Below are 21904 nucleotides of genomic sequence, written 5' to 3'. Positions count from 1 at the left end.
ACTGTGAACATATTTCGGTTAGATTATCACCAGACAGGTAATAAGCAACCTATATCCTTGTCATAGAACAGACACAGATAATGGGTTTCAGAAATAAAGTCAGAACCGTTTAAAAACCAAACCACTCATATGTTTTTACCTCTCTAATATCCATCATGTTTATTCAGAGTTTTGCTTATGTTCTCTTTATTCTTACTCCTGGGCAAGTCCCTTGATGGTAAAAAAGGATGTCTTCTTCATGGTATTGGCAAATATTTGAAACAAATACATGACTTTATGAATGGATGATTACTTATTATGAATAGAGAAATTATATTGTGAAAGACTGACATTTTTTTCTTTAGTATTTTGTGAAAAAGTCCATTTTAAATATCTTCCCAAATGATTTATAGCTGTCACTACCTAAAGCACAGAAAAGTGGAATAGGGAAGTGGGTCTTCAAGCATTCAAATGTCTACCAACTCGCCTAGGGTAATATTATTCTGACCCAAATACCATCCGTGGCTGACAGGGCAGTGCCATGTCTGCGGGTCCCAAAGAACTCTCCTTCATCTACAACAGTCGTAGGCTATGTCTAGCTGCTGTACCGATATTACAGAGAATTTGGTTATTCTATGCCTAAAAAATATACATTTCTATGTAGCCTGTGTGTTCTCTATTTTCTTAATTTGTTTTCTGTTTGAGATCACTGTAAATAATTAACAAAATATAAAGACAATTTTTTTTCCAGGTCTGAGAATGAATAAAGGTGCCATCACCCCTCCCCGGACTACTTCTCCTGCAAATACGTGTTCCCCAGAAGTAATCCACCTGAAGGACATTGTCTGTTACCTGTCTCTGCTTGAAAGAGGAAGACCTGAGGATAAGCTTGAGTGTACGTGTTTCTTCATTTTGTTTACTTATCATGATTGGGGGCAGGAGAAAGGACTGGATATTGATTAACTTAAAATTGCATTAGTATAGTTGTATAATTTTTGTTGAATAAAGTGATCCTGCTTAATAGTAAAAATTTCCTCCTGCTGAGAATCAGACAAAAGATATTAAGATCTATTAATTTCAGGTTCTTATTTATCAAGTTCCATTTACTACTGATTATTTCTTATGTTTGTCATATGACTTTAAAAAGCTGTTCCTCAGTTCTCTGGAGTTAACAAGATGCTATTAGAAAATAGCCTTTGTGTTGTTTTCATAAAGCATTTATTTCTAGTGTGTGAAGAAACCTTCCCATTAGTGAGTAAGAAAATTGCCTGTAAATATGCAACCTGCACCTTTTCCCCAGTGGAAATCTCCCTTGCAGTCTTCAGCACTAACACTCTTGTTGGCAGAGACACATTATTTCTCAAATGCTAAACCTGAAAGTGTCATTTATAGTATTTGATTCTGGATATTATAAATCATTAAACAATAGCTTTGTTTCTTAAATTTAGGACATGGCGGATAGAGAATTTCTATTCAGTTGAAAGTAAATAATTACTGTCTTTAATAAAACGTAGTGACTGAGCTCTCTCTGGTGGCTAACTATACTCATTGCAATAGAAGAAAATATTTTTCAAGCATTTACTCTAAACCTGATCATTTGATCATCTATTCTATCTCTGAGGCTCTTTCTAAATATAGTCCTGGCAGCTTACTCAATAACCTGATAAATTTGATTATATAGGATATGGTAAATTTAATGAAAAATGCTTGCTACTAGAATGATAGTGAAGATAATAAATCTAAACTTTAACGCTTCTGAAGCAAATATAAATAATCATGATGTCTCAGAATTATTATTGGGGGGCATTTTTAGTTAAATTTGGTAGTAACTTTTTGATAATATTTCTTCTTCCCATAAAGGATTTACTGTAATGTGATTATTTAAGAGTCACACCTGCTTAGGTTATGAATAAACCATATGAATATCATCTTTAAATATATATTTCTTATTCATAAATGTTCAATATTTGCATTTCAAGATTTATTTTGTATTCCTAAGAACTTACAGAAATCTGTCTCATTCCAAAGTAAATATTAATGTTCAGTGAATTTCTATTGAAGTGACAGCCAGAGAGAAAGTTTGCTCAGGTGTTATCAGGGGCACATTTGGGATGATTATAAACATATAAAGACAAACATTTTTTCCACATCTGAAAATGAATAAAGGCCCCATCCATCCTCCCCAAGGTGGTATTTAGTCTTGCTGTTTAACTATTTCTAGGTCAGCTGGATGTATATTGCTTTTTAGGTGGAATTCCTAAGAAGAATGCTTTTGAGTTTTCAGTGTGCATCCTTGAAGCCACATAGATTTTGTCTACAGTTGCAGATAGAATGTTGACTCACCACACTATTCAAAAAGACATGATGAATCTCATCCAACTGACCTGCCATTTACTTTTCTTTAGTGTTCTCAACCCCCTTCTCTCTGTTTTTTTCTTTGAGTTTCCCAGCTTTTTTTCAAGCTTACACTAGATGCATTGCCTTTTCCTTTTGTTTTAAACCATTTCTTCAGACTCTTCTTATAGGCAGTCTTGTTATGGCCCAGAATTATCACTATCATTTTCACCAAACTCTTCAAAATACATGATGCCGCAGGTCTCTTTTCTCCTATCTTCTAATTTGGTGATTCTTACCCTGGCTATACATCAGAATCATCCGAAGTTTGGTTTTCTTTCTTTTTCTTTTTTAATGCCAATGCCTGGCTCTTTCCTGTGTCAATTAAATAACACTGAATCTTCCTCATCCACTTTCTTAACAATTTACCACATATGTTTACCCTTCTAAAATTGCATATGTAAAAGTTACTAACATGTATTCTTTTACAGTTACAGATTTTTAAAAACAAATTCTCAGTAAGACTTCAAAAATTTGTATTGATTGTTAGTTTAATAAATACTCCAAAAGGATTACAATTTACTAAATACAATATAGACCAGAAGAATGAAAATAAGAGAAAGCAATTATAATTAACACAGAAACAGATGTGAACAAGCACCTAAAATTAACTTTTGCAGGTCAATGTTGAATTTGGCTCTTACTTGCAGGTAGCTAAGCCGAAAGAAATTTGATTTAGGTTAGAGGTTCTCAAACTTTATCACACATCAGAGTCACCTGCAGGACTGGTATATCTGATTCGGCTGGCCTGGGGTGGGATCTGAAAATGTGCATTTCTAACAAGTTTCCAGGTGATGCGGATGCTATTGTTCCAGGGATCACATTTTGAGAAGCACTGGCTTATGCAATTCCTTCTGTCCAGTGAAAACACATATACACAAGGAATTCACCTGAAACAACAGTTGTTTTTCTTGGAGTTGATGAATAGTGGCAGTATTTGTTAGGTATTTTACCTGGGTTATTAGATAAACGAATTACACTGTTGTCAATGTTTATATAAGTAACACTTTGTTTCCCCAAATATTTTTAAAATCTATTCAGTGCCTCCCACCACTTTCCATTGCCTGTCTTTTCTGCCAGGTATTTACACAATGTTTATTATAAAGCTTATTCCATTAAAGAATAACAAACAAAAGTTCCCAAATGTTTGACTGATTACAGGAAGTCCTCACTTAACATCCTCAATAGGGTTTTGGAAGCTGTGACTTGAAGTTGAAAAATGTATATAACAAAACCACTTTTTTGCTTATCAATGTTATAACAAAATGTCATGGAAGGAAAGGGTGTTATTGGAGAACCCTCTGTACATTGTTTTGCTTGAAGTCACAGTTTCCCAGTATCTAGCAATCATATTGAGGACTTACCATATAAGCCATGTCTTCAGCTTTATTTCCTTTATGCAATCCTAATTCTTCTCTCCGAGGACCTTCCCGTCCCAAGGCTCTATCAGGTAGAAGGTGTTTGTTACCCTTGGATGTGTGCTTTTGCATGCATGCATACGTGCATGTGTGCCTGTGTGTGTTGGGGTTGTGGGGAATTCCATTTTTATCTCTCCCTGTTGGTACCAATTACCAACAGCCCCTGTGAATGAACAAGGACATGGTCTGAGGGCTGATTTGCCCTTCTAACTTCAAGTGCTCCATAGTACTTTAGGGAAAGTCATCAACCTCTGTTTTACCCTCAAATCCTGTGGCTTTGCCTCCATTTTCTTTCAGCCATTCACTTCTGTTACAATACTCCAAGCCTTGTAACTGTCGAGAACTGCTATTATTCTAAAACTAAACTGTCAGTTTTACTTTGATCCCAGCCTATGTTCACTTAACTTCTCACTCTCCTACTTTTAATTTAATTATTGCATAGTACAATAATTAAGAACCTTGACTCTTGATTTATAATGATTGAATGCAAACCCTAGGTTGAGAATTAACTGTCTCAGTGATCTGAGTACATTTTTAAAACTTCCTCAGGACTCAGTTTTCTCAACTGTAAAATTGAGATCATTAAATAGTCTCTATCCCATGGGATAACTATGAGGATTAGATTAAACTAGTATTTGTTCACATACATTCCTTCACACTTATTACTTCCCATAAATGCATGTTAGGTGAAATAAAAGTAAATTAAAACTGTTTTACTCTTGCCCACTTTACTCCCTCTTGAATTTGCTTGCTGACTTTTGGTTGCCCATCCTTTCAAATTTAAACTGGTCGCATAATCCATGATGTCAATTAGTTTTTCACACTTAATTTCAGACATTCAACTTATTTGCTCCTATACTATACTGAGTGGCAGAGACTTAGTGAAATAAAAATATAATTCTTTGGGTTATAGCTCTACTCAAAACCTCAGCTGGCCTTCAGTGCTCAGTGTTTCTCTTGTCTAGTTTTCTAGTTAAAAATTAATCCAGATAATGTTTTCTTTTCCAAACACCTACCTATTTAATCATCATCTTACTCATTAAGTGTATGTTCTTGCAACTTCCTTTCATTTTACTTAAAACCTTATCAACTAATATACTTATTTTTTTTCTGTTTCTCTTCTGATTCAGAGTGAAAAATCCCCTTTGATAGTTCCTGATTTCATAATGCGTAAAATGGAAACCCTTAATTTGGCGTGCATACACCGATCTGACTCCACAGTTTGACCCCAACCTACTCCGCCAGGCTTGCTTTGGCTGTGACCTGCACACATACGCACAAACCATGTCCTAGTCACAAGGGTTAACTTTTCTATCATCAGACAAACCCTGAACTTTTCCACTTTGATCCCTTTGATTACAATGTGCAATTGCTGGGTTTCAACCCCCTTCCTCCCCACAGTGTATATTTGATTGAGTCTAGTCCACATTTGAGGCTTACCCTGCATCGTGAATCTTCTTGCCATCTCCTAATTGGATTTATTTTGCTCTCTTTTGTACCCTTGCACCTACATCAGTGTGTGTGTGTGTGTGTGTGTGTGTGTGTGTTTCAGCAGGTAGATGCTCAATAAATGATAGTTAAATGGAAGTGTATTAAAGTCAATGGGTAAAAATAAAGTCAATGAGTGCTTGAAAATATAAAAATAACATCAACTATTTAAGATATTGAATAATACTAACTTTATATTTTTGACTTTAAAATACATGATATTCACATTTGAATTTGTGCTTATCAAGTTATCAATTATTTAACAAGAATTTTTTATATTATCTTATATTTCCTTAAAATGTATCACTAAAGAGAAAATCAATAGGGAATCAATATTCAGAAAGTAGATAACTGACATACGGAGACTGAATAGTAAGCTACATGTTAAAAGTTACTTCCCTGTGCAGTATTAACCTTAGAAACTATGAGATTTAATAATGAAGAGACCTTAAAGATCATCTAGTCAACTTTCCTATAGTTTGTCAATGAAAAAAAAAAAAAAAGACCAAGAGAGGGTGGTTATTAATTACACCACCAGTTTATCTAGCTATTACTAAAATCCATAATTTCTGAGCTACTTTATAGGGCTCTTTTTATTTTGAAAAGCTGTCTTTTGTTGTTCTTATTGTTGTTTCTCTTATGAATAAAAGGCGAAAATATCTCTCCATTATACTGGATGTCAAACATGCCTAAGCAGCTGATTTTTTTCACCTCTGCTTTTATAGTTTATTAAATCAGTATCAAAATATACAAGAGTGGAAAAAAGTGAATTAAAGAAATTCCAGCTTAAATGCCTTTTATAAATATATTTTACATTGTTTATATTAATAACATATATCATATAATGCTCATATCAACAACATATAATGGCAAGTGCAAAACACCAGAGTGTGTGTAGTAGGATATATTCATTATGAAAACAGATAGAAACTTGCAAATCTTTTGGAAGGAAAAAAAATTTGGATATAAAAAATTATCTTGCATAATATGCCTTTGCTCTGATCTTTTAACTAAATACATGTGTGGGCATAATTGTTTCTATATAAAGTGAAATTACATGAGCATAAAAATAGGAAAAAATGTGGGTTAAACTAGTTTATAACATTGAAGCAGGTACCCATATTTGGAAGCTGTCGTGTTGTCAGAATAATTTTAACATTGGGCTTTTGAAATTTTTGCAGCCAAACAGCTATATATTTATTTTGTTTTTAAAAATATGATCCTTTTGTTCAGTGATTCCCTTGACCTTTGGGCCTGACTTTACTTTTAAATACTAAGAAATAGTCTTACTATATAATTTGAAAATTCAATATTAATAATGTCAATATTATTTTTAAATATAGTTTTAAAAGGGAAAGGTTTTATAGGCTCACCAGGCCAAACAACTTTTATTTTCCATGGAGTTAATAATTGCCTTTTTTCTTACTTAATTATTTTTCTTTCTATTTATTTATTTATTTATTTATTTTGAGACACAGTCTCACTCTGTTTCCCAGGCTGGAGTGCAGTGGCACAATCTTGGCTCCCTGCAACCTCTGCCTCCTGGGTTCAAGTGATTCTCCTGCCTCAGCCTCCCTAGTAGCTGGGATTACAGGCATGTGTCACTATGCCTGGCTAATTTTTGTATTTTAGTAGAGATGGGGTTTCACCATGTTGGTCAGGCTGCTCTTGAACTCCTGACCTCAAATATCCGCCTGCCTCATTTTCTCTATTTCTATAACTAATCAATTCCCAAACTCTCCACCATAAATTTATGTTCATAAACTTGCGTTCTTCATTTGTTCTTGAATATTTTCATTGATAATCACTTTCACCCTTTATTTTAGTTGTTCTCTTTCTAGAACCAATATTATTTGGATGCTGAACATCCAAGACAGAACTCTGAATTACTATTTTTTCTTGCTTTTTCTATTTTCCATCTTCTTTTCTTTCTTCTTATGTTTTTCACTCCATATCTGGGACATCTTTTATACCTGGTGATGAGATTTTTCCCACTTTTTCCTTACATTTAACTTCACAGAGAATCCATTTTATTCTCAGCTTGATCCTTATGTGTTCCTATTTGTATTTCATGGATTGAAACTTTCCTTTTAGTTATAAGGTTTCCCCTCCTCCCTGCTTTGTTGTTTTCTTCCAAACTACTTGTGTTGAAAGAACTTTTCTGATGGTAGTGGTTGTATAGGTGAGTATCCATACGGATGGTATTGACTTACTGGTGATAAGGAAAAGGACTTATTCTCTCAATATTCGGTATATTCGCTTTCACATAATTACCTTGTTTTGGTATTGTATCCTTATACTCAGAATTCCTGAGTACCTTTAGCCCAGAATTCCTTTCATTTCACTTTTGCAGAACTCAAAGATCTAGTCTTCTGTTGGGGAAGAGAGCTTACATACTCCCCAGAGATCATCCTGTGAAGATAATCTGTTAATTTTCCAACTCACCACCCTTTCTAAGCAAATTTATGCTTCTTCTCCTCTGCCAGCTTACATTTATATTTCTAAGATCTCTAAGTCAATATACATGTGTACATATTTTCTCCAGCTCCTGAAAATTGTGTTAGTGTTTTCTCCTCTCATATTTTATTTCTGCTTATAGATTTATACCTATTTCATCTCTTACTGTTACTATAGTGGTACTTCAATAGAAAACCAAGGTAAATATGTGTGTTCAATACTTCATGTTTTGCATTACCTAGCTACAATTTTAAATTAGAAAAGTAGACTTATCACTGAAAATTAAAGTCCTAGAATTTCTCTTTCTTCTTCTGGATGAAAGAAAAGTTCTATCCTTGACCTTGACTTGGTAATATTTAGAGTATATGGTACTTGGTACTCAATATATGTATGATATTTTTATTATTGTTATTATATTAACTAGAGCTTAAAACTCTCCAAACTTTCTTCCTTGATGAATTAGACAGGATTTATAGAGCATTAACTCTTGTTAATGTGTTTAGGAATAAATTATTTAAAATATTAGTTTCTTCAGGCACTAGTGAAGTAGGGATTTTCAGACCAACCTTCCTACTGGAATCAACTGGAAAATTTGGAACGAATGTATATTTTAAAAACCTGTTCAAAATTTTCAGGGAAGTATCAAAGCAACTTGGATTTTTAGGGCAAATATTTGGGAGAAGGAAGCATGGCTTTTTCCATTTAATTAAAGAAATTAAAGTACAAGTCATTCATATATTTTTCTAGATAACAAGCAGAAAGGAAATAAGATATTAGCAATCAAGTACAGTTATATATGTAAAGTAGCTAAAATAACATGTCCAGGTTCAATTTGGGATTATTACAGGCATTTAAATTTGACTTAACTTTAGAAAATGAAACAATGTATTTTGCCACATTAAGAGAATAAAGAAGAAAATCATAAAAGTATTTTATCACATTCCATATGCATTCTATTCATGATTAAAAACAAAACAACTGTAATAGCAAAAATTCTTAGCTAAATAAGAGTAGTATAGAACTCCATTAATCTAATAATGTGTATATATAAGAAACACCCATCAAACTTTATATTTAAGAGTGAAATATTGAAGTTTCTCTCATTGATATTGGGAACAAGACAAGAATGGCCACTACTCTAAGTATAGTTCAACTTTCTGTTGGAGATCATTGCTCATGGCAATAAGGCAAGAAAAATCCATGAAGTTTATGAGAATGGGAAAGAAGAAATTGAAATTCATTGTTTATTATAGACTACCCAGTAATCTATAGATAGATCAAGTACTTGAATTAATAAGCATGTTTAGCAAGATCTATGCCTACAAGGTAGAAATAAAAATCACTTGTATTTCTGTATGACATCAACTAATAATAAGTAAATAAAATTTAAGAAATTTTACCATTTATCAAATCAAAATTATTAAATACCTGGGAATAAATCTTTAAAAACTATTTGAAAGGTCTCTATACAGAACAATATGAAACATTATTGAGAGAAATTAAAGCTCTAAATAAAGAAGAATATAATATGGTTGTAGATTTCAAGACTCAGCATTTTAAAGATTCTCCCCCAAACAGATCTATAGGTTCAGTACAATCTCATTAGAAATCCAGCAGTGTTATTTTGGTTTGTTTTTCATTTTGTTTTGTAATAGGAGAAGAAAAGATTGGCAAACATTTTCTTTTTTTTTTTTCTTCTTTTTTTTTTTTTTTGAGACGGAGTCTCGCTCTGTTGCCCAGGCTGGAGTGCAGTGGCGTGATCTCGGCTCACTGCAAGCTCCGCCTCCCCGGTTCACGCCATTCTCCTGCCTCAGCCTCCCGAGTAGCTGGGACTACAGGCACCCGCCACCACACCTGGCTAATTTTTTTTTTTTTTTTGTATTTTTAGTAGAGACGGGGTTTCACCGTGTTAGACAGGATGGTCTCGATCTCCTGACCTCGTGATCCACCTGCCTTGGCTTCCCAAAGTGGTGGGATTACAGGCGTAAGCCACCGCGCCCGGCCGGCAAACATTTTCTAAATGTTATATTCAATTCAATTCAAAAGAAGAGATGTAGAAGTCAAGATAATGGGTGTCTTTGGAGAGAGAAGAAAAAATAATGATGGGGGAGGATGAAAGGGGTTCTGATTTGTTAGTAAGAATTCTATTTTTCGATTTAGAGGTAATAGTTACATTGGTGTGTACACTTTAATAAGGTATTAAATAATACATTTATCTGTAAGTGTAATATTACAATAGTAAGTTCATTTTTAAAACCAACGTTAAGTACACACTATCCTTGGGAAAGACATAGAAACGGGTTTATTTCAACTGGTTGTTTTTAATAAAGCATGTTATTATTTTTAAGCGATATTTAGGAGCCCACAGAATCACTGGGAGAGGTAGAGAACAAATTCTAGAGGCTGACTTTTCAGGAACGATGACCAAATGAAGTATTAAATTGGGCTGGGATGGTTGCCTCGAAACACCCCTGACTCATCCAGAACCCTGGATATTCTCTCTGAAATCACTGCCGCCTCCCATCACCAGAAGGGATTCTGTGCAAGCTTCTTTTGCTTAGGTCACTAGCATCTGATTGATAACCTGGGACTGTGCTTCTGTGTGGTGGAGCCTGGGCCATGCGCACAGTCTAGCTTCAAGTCAGGCTAGTAAAGAAAAGGTATCTAGAGTTTTCATTTTCTAATGCTCTTCATAAAGTGTGATTTTCAGAAAATAGGAAGAAGTTTCAGACACTGTCAGTAATGAATGCCCAATATCTATATATCCTACCCATGTGTGTTTCTTTGAGTTCATGTTCCCAGTAAGGTCGACAAATCAGAACAGGGTTTCCACAAATTTGAGCGACGTGAAATGGTCATTTTGCAGTCATTTACTCCAGTAAGGGTTAACAGAGTTATAAATGTCCCTCAATCTGAAATATATTAGGCTTTTCTAGATATTTGCCTTATTCCTGGTAGTTAATCATTTCTCTGAGTAGTCCGTCAATTCTTGCCACTTACAAAGATATTTTTCACTATTTGCTGCTGCACTACAATCTCTTGAAATGCTTAGTATCCACAATGTTGTAAGTTGCTGTTTCCTTCTGCATTTTATTTCATTTATTGACTGTATGAGAAGGAATCATTACCATGATTTACAATACAGATATTTAAGTCTTTTAGCCAGTTTAGTATTATTGCCCTTAAGTCAATAGACAGACATTTGTTTTCTTACACTTTAACATCTTTAACATTTGTTTGCCTCTTACAATAAATATAATATTATAGTGACATGGCTAACTTTTTTTCTTTTTAGCAATATATAGACTAATTATGCATCTTATTAATAATAATATGTTAGAATTGGTGAAATGCAGTAACCATTAAATACAAAAATAATCACCTACAAATAGACCATCAGGGTCATTATATAATTATGCTGCTTAGTAATCAACATCTTTATTAATATTATAGACTTCAGACATCAAGATCATTCAGGAAATTATACAAACCCAAGACAAACCCGTACTTCCATTCTTCTATTTTTACAGCTGTGTCTGTCTTCTCTATTTATCTCAAAATGGCACCTGTGGCCTCTTCCACAGCCTCCTGGGGATGTGTGAATTATACAAGGGAATCCTCAGGCCCATCAGGGACCTCTGTCATCCGCTTTCCTGAACCCCCTAACAGAGACCCAATGTTCTCCTTTCCCTTACTTGATTAGTTCAAACATCAGTTACCCTCTGAAGCTCCACCTCAGATTTAAACAAATAAACCATGAGAGCCATGATCATAATGCAGTTTTTCTGTGCTGGCTTCCTCCATCAGAAAGAACCTGTTATTTTGCACTCCGCCTTCCTCGCCCATACTGCTTGGGGATCAATCCTAACAATGGCATCTATTTGTATCATGATCTATGGCTTACATTCACTTTTGTGTCTATCACCTCCCTTAACTTTCACAGTTAATATGTGTTATGGTAGAATGATTATTCTCACTTTACAGATAAAGAAAAGTTTTTGACCGAGCTCTTATAATTGTGAATGGTGGATTTCAAATTATAGTTGATTTCTAAATTTCACATTTGTTGTTTTTCCTTATGCACTCTGCTCTTTAATACCCAGGCTTTGAATATTTCAACTTCTTCTCTTTTAGTTTTGAGTTGACATTTAATGATCTTGTAATAAAGAGTTTAAACAAATAATAGTACTTTTTAGTGTCTTCTAGAAACAAACAAAATTTGATAGACTTTGTGCTATCCAGTATTTCTATTAACTAATTAATTCATTTTCAATTTAGTTTGAGAAATAATCCCACAAATTAATTGTTTGGAGCAGGAGAGGAATTTAGTATTTGTTTTCAACACAAACTAAATTTTAATGAATATACTTTAAAGTAACATTGATCTTATTTGCCTATAATCTTGTTTTCAACACCTCTTTCATTCTAGTTATGTTTCGCCTTTATGACACGGATGGGAATGGCTTCCTGGACAGCTCGGTAATTTTTTTCTTCAAAGTTTCTGTGAAAACTTCAAAGATTTTCTTCTGAAAAATGCAATGAATAAATTTGTAGTTATTACCACAGAAGGCACACTTAATGTAATTTACATACACTCTTATGGCATTTTTATCTTTTTGACTTTTTGCAAGAGAGTGATCTGAGGAAACTGTTGGGATTACAATTGTTCTACTGAATAGTTTTGCATACCACAGCATGAGTTTTTTAATTTTATTTTTTCTGCACTGAAGTTAGGTAAAAAAAAGAAAGGCACCAGCCTTGTCTGAATAAAACATAAGATTAAGTTGAAACCATTGATTTAGAATGAGGGAAAAACTATCTGTAACATTTGGCATTAAGGAAACTTGAGACTATAAGTAGAATTTTAAGGATGTATAAAGTCAATTTAATTATCTCATTATTTTCCCAGTTTTACATGGTATCTTTTGTCCTATATGCGGCTGAAATAGGTAAATATATTTACAGATTGCTTTCACAAACTTTGCTTTTAAAATATCTCATCCAATTTAATATTCATTTTACATTCTATAGTTATAGTCATAAAAAATAAGAAAATACCATCTTTATATGATTAACTGAAGGGAATAATTAAACGTTTATTTGTAATATATGGAAATCATTGCTAGCTTTCAGAGAAATAGAAAGTAGTTCTTAGTCTTAGTGCACAGATCAGTACCATGCATGAAATTCCATCTCAGGTTCCATCCAATAATCTACCTTATGTTTGGTAACATATTTTGCATATTATATTATTTCTTGTTCTATCAAGGAAATATAAGAATATTAATAGAATAAGTGTCATTATGGAAATTTTGAAGTGTACCATTTTTAATGTATTTAATATTATTAAAAACAAATGTTTTGATATATTTAATAATGACTGAAATAGACATGATCTCTGAAAATGAGTGAGTTTTTCTCATCATCTGATAGACCACCCTATGGCAGCTAAAATAGACTTTTAAAAGCAAAGCAATGAGGTTGGAAGCCTATTTATGTAACTTTGAGTAGGATAATGGTATATTAGCTTCTCCAGAGAGAGATTAAAATATGTAACTCCTACTCTAGGAAATGACCATCACTCTGAATTGATGCTGTGATTGTGGGATTTATTATCTGTAAGTCTCAGTAATTTTTCAAATGCTGTCTGGGTGTGGTGGCTTATGCCTGTAATCCCAGCATTTTGGGATGCCAAGACGGGCAGGCAATCACCCGAGGTCAGGAGTTTGAGACCAGCCTGGCCAACATGGTGAAACCCCGTCTCTACTAAAAATACAAAAATTATCCAGGCGTGGTAGTGGGCACCTGTAATCCCAGCTACTGGGGAGGCTGAGGCAGGAGAACCGCTTGAACCCGGGAGGCGGAGGTTGCAGTGAGCCGAGATCGTGCCACTGCACTCCAGCCTGGGCGAGAGAGCAAGACTCCATCTCAAAAAAAAAAAAAAAAAAAATTTTTTTCAAATGCTATTATTTTTAAGTGCCTAGTGGTCTTCAGTTTCCCCTTAGAAATACCAAGCTACATAATAAATTTGCTCATTTTATGGTGCCATTTCACGACTAGAAATTTTAATTTCTTCTAGATACTTTAATATGCTTAGTATAGCACTTGTGACTACACTAATGCAAATTCTATTTTCATAGAGAGTTGTTTTATTTAATGTTTCTTTTTTAATTAAATTAAAATGATGATTCTTTACTAGGCTTTAGCCATGGGTTGGCAGTTGATTTGAAAATTCAAATAGTCCTTTTTTTTTTTGTCTCTGCCCATTTTTTGTTAGCATATACAGTAGACTAGTAGCAATATTTAGAACTATAGTCCCAATATTAAACAATGAGTTGGGGATAAATATATTTAGTTTTGATTAAACTAGTCTCTATTTTTTTGTAATTAAAGGCCTGGATTTCATTTCTAGGGTTTTCTCCACAATAGCTACTACTCCAATATTTTTCCTTCGCTGTCAGGTTTAAATTGTACCTTCTGACATCATGTGTCTTGGTACCTTTAAGGTGTAGCAGTTCACCTACTGGAGGCAAAACAGAAAGAAAATGATAATTAGAAAATTGTCCACTATTTCTAATAATAATAGTTAAGATTTGTTGATCATTTGCAATACGGCAAACAACAAAATAAATGCATTTTGTATAATAACATGTTTAACCTTTGAAGGAATTCTATGAAGGAGGTAAAGTTAGAGTAGCTATTTTACCAACGAGAAAACTGAGTCTTAGGTGGGGTGGCTTACCTAATATCACATGCCTACGTAACAGTCCACCAAAAATAGTTTCTGTTCTTAAAAGATATCCGGGAACTTTAACACTTCCAAACCATTAAGGCATATGTAAGCAAAGATGGAGTAGGTGAGAGATTAGTAATGCATGTGTGCATACACATGCACACTTTTAACCTACAATTCAGAGGGATTTATGTTTTAAAATTTGTCAATCTGTAATAAATACATTTATCTTTGTATTACTTCTGGGGCAGCCTGTCTTACTTAAGTAACATATTCATAATTATATTTTTTTTTTCTGGAGAGAGGGAGTATAGCTTTCATTAGTTCCTCGGAGGGAAACACGGCTTCCCAAAAGAGAATCTGTTTTATCGTATTTCTTCTCTATTCCATGAACATCGACTACATATATTAGATTAGAGATTTGAGTAGAATACTCTTTGACTGTTGCACTTTCAAGCTTTATTCTTTTATGCTTCTTACATTTTAAATCATACGGTAAAACACCACTTTTCAAATTATGTAATGTTTTCATGTGAAATTACAAGGATTTCACAAAGCCGTGTTTAATCTTTTCTGTAGGTAGAGAAAAATTAAAACATTAGATAAATAGGCAGGAAAATGTTTTAATTAATTTAGCCAGGTCATATGTATTAACTGGCAATTCTTCAAAGAGTTGATAATTGAGCAGAATAATATGGAAATTCAAACTAAAATTTCATCCTCTCACAAAATAAATGCTGCATATACTTGTCCTGCAAACCTTGGCCCTGAACACTCTTCTTTCAAGAGCAAATTATTCAATACATGACTAAAACAGTCAATATACATTCTCAGTGTATCAAGATAAAAATAGACTTCTCAGTTGTCCTCAAATGATTTTTCCACCCTTTCACATCTATTTTCAAGCCAAAGGTTCAGGGAATTCAGTGTCTTAAAAATCACATGTGACAATATGTATTTGGTCCTGCTTTCTTCAGACACTCTCTTTTAGTAGAAGAAAATGTATTTTTTGTAAAGTTGTGCCCTCTCCTGGTGAAAATTTCTAGACAATGTACAAGATAAATTTATATTCAGGATTCTTTTTTCTTTATATAGTTAATTAGACCTTTAAAAAGGATTATGTACATATATATATTCCCATAGAACTCATTTAACTTTTTTAGCTACACATTGAACAAAACAATTTCTGCAAGTGAAAGATTTAAAACTCACTAAGATCTTGTATTCATATTTTTTATCTCTCTTTCTCTTCCAGGAGCTAGAAAATATCATCAGTCAGATGATGCATGTTGCAGAATACCTTGAGTGGGATGTCACTGAGCTTAATCCAGTAGGTATATGAATGATTTCACTATTGGCTAAATTCTGGAAGGCCTCTTTCTTTCTTTCTTTCTTTCTTTTTTTCTTTCTCTCTCTCTTTCTTTCTTTCCTTCCTTCCATCTCCCTTTCTCTTTCTCTCCCTCTTTCTTTCTCTCTCTTCCTTCCTTCCCTCTTTCTCTTTCTTTCTCCCCTCCCTCCCTCCTTCCTACCTTCCTTCCTTCCTTCTCTCTCTCCCTTCCTTCCTTCTCTCTCTCTCCTTTCCTTTCTTTCCTTCCTTCCTTCCTTCCTTTTCTTTTCTTTCTTTTTCTTTTTTTTCTCTTGTCTGGGACCCTGATATATTCCTGTCATTTCATTTTGTCTTTTGATAACTAAGTTACTATTTCTAATCAGAAGTCAAAGTGGATTCTGAATAAGATACCAAGGTGTATGTGGAGTTCTGAAGCTGTTAACAGTAACTTTTGCTTTCTTCCTCGTGGAAGTTATTTTGAATGGTGGTCTTACATACATGTGGATAAGCAGAAGGTCCTGATAGACACTGCCAAGACCATGCCATGCCATAAAAGAAGATGGTAGTTTTCCATGCACAGTGCATTATGTTACCTTGTGTATATGTTATATATTGCTTTCAACTCTCTGAGGTAGATACACTATTTTTTTTTCTTTTGCAGAGGAGTAAATTGAGACCCAAATATGTTAAAATTACTTGCCCAAAGCTCTTCAGCTAGTCAGGAATTTTTAATTAAATTGTTTAGAGAAAGAGTATCTAAAAATGCTTTTAAGAACATAGAATTCTTATTTTGAATAAACATCAAAATTTCAACATTATTCAAATACGTATTAAAATATACTTGACTTGAAACCATAACTTTGGCCACAAAAAATATTTTGGGGAAAGTTGATAAGAGATATTGAGTTTATATTATTTTTAAAACCTTTAGCAAAATGTATATGAATAAAGCAAATGCAAATAAATTTTATTTAAATGATTTTACATTTTATGCAAATTCAAGAAGTGTATATTTAACCTCTGTTCACATCTATGCAGTAAACAACAGGATAATGGCATGAGTATATGCTGCAAGAACTCTGATAGCATTTTCCTGTCTTACTGGGATTAGGATTTTTCCAGTTTTAAATCAGCTATTGGGAAATGCATATGCTGTGCTTATAGTGAGTGGCAGATGTCATTAACAGGTTGCCATTTGTATGTGGAATAATAAAGTAGATGGTAACATGTATTTAATTTATTGTTTGACTCACCTTAATATTTTCACTGAAAGCCAGGAAGTTCTGATTATTTCTGTTGCCCTTTTAATCGACAACAGCTTTCTCCTCTCCTACTCACCTTTCTACCTGTGCGGACTAGTCATCTGTCAATCAAGCCAGCTTGTTATTAGATGGAGAGTGAGAGGGGGATTTGTTTTTCCGTTCAGGTTTCTAAACAGCGGGCACTGCCACTTCTCAACAAAAGCATTTTTGGTGTGTGTGTTGGGGGCGGTGTTTGTAGATTTGAGGAAAAGGACATCAGGATGCTAGGAGGAAGGGGAAAGCTGGTGGCTGAGTAGTCTTTCTACAACAAATACCTAGTGTATTTGTCAGATTATTGACTGGAGAATACAAGTAATAAACTATAGCATTATTTGACATGTGTGTTACTGATAAGTCTGCTACTATTCCAGGGAGCTGAAATGGTACAAAGTTGTACATTATGTCTGCTGTCATGGGAACTGCCTAGTCATCTTGCCTAAGGCTTCAGTAGTTCTCATTGTAAACAAATGTACACATCCCCAGGCTTCTCATAGGTTTGCATATATAAATAAAGAGAAATGGGCCGGCTCGGTGGCTCAAGCCTGTAATGCGAGCACTTTGGGAGGCCGAGGCAGGTGGATCATGAGGTCAGGAGATTGAGGCCAACCTGGCTAACATGGTGAAACCCTGTTTCTGCTAAAAATACACACACACACAAAAATTAGCCGGGCATAGTGGCGGACGCCTGTAGTCCCAGCTACTCGGGAGGCTGAGGCAGGAGAATGGCGTGAACCCGGGAGGCGGAGCTTGCAGTGAGCCCAGATTGCGCCACTGCACTCCAGCCTGGGCGACAGAGTGAGACTCCGTCTCAAAAAAAAAAAAAAAAAAAAAAAAAGAGAGAGAGAGAAATGAACATTTGAGGTTGATTATAATAATAGTAGGGAAGACTGGAGCGTCCCTAGAAGTTTTTATCAAATTAACTCAGGCTCTACACTCAGTTCAATCCTATTTTTTTATGAGGCCCATGGGATTTGAGACACGGTCAGAGGATGGCTTTAACATGAGATTTATTAGGTACAAAAAGGAAAGCATCACCCATCTGAAACAAATGTCATTGTTTTATTTCTCTTATGATTGATACATTTCTACTAATTCATCAGCAAGCTCTTGAGAGGCAGGAGGAGAAAAATAATCTAATTTTCAAATACAATACTTCCTGAGTGAAGACACCAAGCACAAGAGTGTCTAGGCAGACAATACTTCTACCAACAAATCAAATATTTCATGCATTGCATCTTTTCCAATCTCTGTTCCAATGCTCTCTGCATTTCTCTTTTTACCAAATTGATTAACATTTTTGTATTACATAAAGACAGTGAGTTCCTTTCTTCATTAGAATTCTTACCATGTTTGCCATCTTGATGCCATTAGATGGGAAGTACTTTGCTTTCCCAGCAACCAAGGGTAATATGTTTGGAACTTATATATAATTTCCATTAATAATAACACAAACAACACTATATGACTCTGACTCTATATGCCAGGGGCTCGTCTGCTTATAATACGTTAGCTTATTTAATCCTCACAACAGCCCTTCTAGGTAAGTACTGATATTGCTACCATACCACAGAGAGGTAAATGTATTGCAAACAAACACTGCAGAGAACATTTTAAGACATTATGTGCAAGTCATCTTTAGAAACGAAGTTTAATTAAACTTGATTTGATCCCTTAACTTCTTGACTCTATTAAATTCTGATAGGCAATTAAAAGCAACTAAATTCCTTCGCCCCTTACTACTTAGCAAAGAATTATATGAGCTCTTTGCCATGAGGTTAATTTGTTCAGACATTTTCTGGCATATATATGAATCTAAAAAATAATATGGAGAACGTAATTAAAGACCACTTTCACACTTATTAAAGATTCTTCTTGTTTTAGCTGTGCTGTTCATTGGAAACATATTGAAAAGTTAAGCACTTATTTCTAAAAAGTGATCAGTGTAAGTGGCCAGGTTTAGAAATGCTAACAAAGTCACTGCTTCATCAGTAATAGAATTAATGTTGTACTGAGTTAGCAAGACAGTTATCCCAACTCTCCACTTAGCTCATAGTCACAATTTCATATGTTGTAGCCTATGAAATTTATTTTATTGATTGACCACCAATTTTCCCTTATCTCCTCTACTCCAGATCCTCCATGAAATGATGGAAGAAATTGACTATGATCATGATGGAACCGTGTCTCTGGAGGAATGGATTCAAGGAGGAATGACAACGATTCCACTTCTTGTGCTCCTGGGCTTAGAAAATGTAAGCATTTCCACAGAGGAGGGTGGCCTGGTGGTGAGTCAGTGAGGCTCTCTATTACACATTTTGATTACAGATTGATCTGACCATTTTCTACCATTAAGCATGCAGTGAGTGCCTGGAACTTTTAATAAGTATGCCACGGTGCAATTTGACAGTAACTCCTTGTGTAGTAATACTTGCCACACACATATTGATTCACTCCAGGTATTACTTCAGGATTAAAAATATATTCTCTCTCTTTTGTTTTCCTCTGCTGAAGGTGCAATCTAGTGTTTTTAAGTTACTGACCTCCTCATATTATCTAAAGCAAGAGGCTCTCCAATATTATTGTATTTTGCAGTTCTTGTGGTGCTTCATTATTTCAATGTTCCTCCTACCTATAAAGGTAATCTATTTTATTGAAAACTGATACTTGGAGGAGGCAGTTAAATATCTCCAGTGGTTTAAAGATTAGTGGTGCCAAAAGTCATTGCGTTTTCTGCCATTACCTTTAATGGCAGAAACCGCAATGACTTTTGCACCAACTTATATAAACATAAGTTTTTCTTGTATCAGCAGGAGCCAGGTTCTCATTCTATCGCCTGTCAAAAGTTTTCTTGGAGTAGTTCCTCTAGTTGCAATTAAATACCATTGTGAAGGAATAAAATAAATCAACCTAAGATGAGAATGTAATATAATAATGACTTTGAAAGCAAATCTTGCTGACCCAGACTTGAAGCAGATTTCAGTTATTTTTATTCTAAAAATCTGATGAAATCTATAGTGTATGCCAGATTTTTTAATTCAGCATTAATAGTTATGCAATAATTAGATATACTGTGTATAGAATAACATGTCTACTTAATTTCAAAGAACATTAGGGGTGGAAAGAACAATGAAATTGTAATATTTAGAGTTTTAAGGTGTAAGACCATAGTATTCACCACTTTGCTGCCAAACCCAAAACTTTTCATACTTCTTATTACCAGCTGAAATATTTTTACAGATTCAAGACTATATCATAGTTATTCAAGACACCAAATTTTTAAAAGTCATTTCTCAAGATAACTTACTGTCTGTGTTTGTGAAACATATGAGTATATATAAAAATATGTTGGCACATATGGGTTTAGGAATATATAAATGGGCTTTAGGAATATACAAATGAGCTGAGGGTTAAGGAATATGTATAAGTTTAGGAATAAATAATGGGCTTCAAGAGATTACTATTTGTTTTCTTTTTTACCTGGGTCTTCAAATTTCTTCTAAACTCAGTTGAAGCTTACCTTTCATGAGGCCCATGGGATCCGAGACATGGTCAGAGGATGGAAAACAATAACATACTAATAAGTGATATCTGGAAAATTACCCTTAAACTAATTTATTTAAACAAAATGTAATATATATATTATTGTTACTAGGTATATAGTTCTACACTTAAAAATTTTGTGAAATAGTATTTTCTTGTACCTGAAATTCTTACACTACACATAACTGAGTATTTTTTTATAATACCATATTTAGCTCTATATTATCAATATTTATTTAATTGTTCATGTACCTTATGACAAAAACCATTATGTAAATCAGACTACTGGGAGAAGACAAAAGAAAAATTGACAAAATGTTGAAATTTTAAGGTTTAATGTATACTTTATCCTGAAAAATTGTCAGATAACTTTAGTCAGGAAATTCCAATAATAATGATTCCCTAAAAGGACATTTTATGTTTGTAAAGCTAAACTTTGCATATTCTAAGCATTTATGTAAATTCTGGGATGAGAGAAGGAGGGAAGATGCAGGAATGAGCAAGTAAATCATCTGGAAGTCGAGGGTGGGATAGAAAAGTGCAGAAAGGGACAGTCAGTTGCCCATATATTAAATGTCACAAGAGATTTTTTTGAAATGATGATTTTTTTTTGGAAACTACTGCTGATATATTATTGATTATTTAATTTATAAATGTAGATATTTGTGAAGTTATAAAAATTATCACAGGTAATAGAGTCCACAAATCTATATGATTTAACTCAAAGTATTTTAAACCAATATAATACCTCATTAGTTTCTAGTGTAGTATTATTTCAATTGTAAGGCAATTCTATGCATTTAATGTGCACTCTATTAATTATACATAATTTACTTTTTAATAGTATTTGTAAACTTATTTTTTATGTTTTTAGTAAAAAGGGAGTGTCTGGAGCTGAATAAGAGAAATCTAAGGTTTTATTACAGCTATCAGAGCTGTGTTCCAGAGTTGTGTTACCAGTGATGGCCGCTAGATGGCAGAGGCACCTTATTTAATCTTAAGAGACCGCCTTAAATCTGAGACTAAATTGCGCCCCCCACCCCATCTCTGTAAAGAACAACTTTAAAAGAAGAAATTTCCCTTTTCTTTCATTTTTGTGAAAAAAGTAAGCCACCTACATTTTAAGCTGTCTTTTAATAAAACGTATAAGCCATATAATCATGTGTAATGATCACAAAATACAGCATCTATTTGTTAGAAAGAGCTGTTGAATTCTAAGGCATGGTAATTGTTTTAAAAAGCGGGAATGACACCAAGACAACTGAGT

General features: G+C 34.0%; 1 protein-coding gene across 24 annotated transcripts in view; it reads left to right on the top strand.

Moving 5' to 3' along the window:
* DGKB (diacylglycerol kinase beta) overlaps positions 1-21904 on the top strand; it is an 818895-nt gene that overhangs the window by 252949 nt on the left and 544042 nt on the right. For all 24 annotated transcript variants that reach the window (XM_063814062.1, XM_024357753.3, XM_024357755.3 and 21 more), the window contains 4 exons: positions 731-874; positions 12166-12215; positions 15725-15799; positions 19230-19349. In XM_063814062.1, coding sequence (XP_063670132.1) covers positions 731-874; positions 12166-12215; positions 15725-15799; positions 19230-19349 — 389 coding nt within the window. The remainder of the gene's footprint in view (positions 1-730; positions 875-12165; positions 12216-15724; positions 15800-19229; positions 19350-21904) is intronic.

This window comes from Pan troglodytes, chromosome 6, assembly GCF_028858775.2.
Source record: "Pan troglodytes isolate AG18354 chromosome 6, NHGRI_mPanTro3-v2.0_pri, whole genome shotgun sequence".
NCBI classification, from domain to species: Eukaryota; Metazoa; Chordata; class Mammalia; order Primates; family Hominidae; genus Pan; species Pan troglodytes.
The sequence above is the reverse complement of the archived record's forward strand: the minus strand, read 5'-3'. Positions and strand labels throughout refer to the sequence as shown.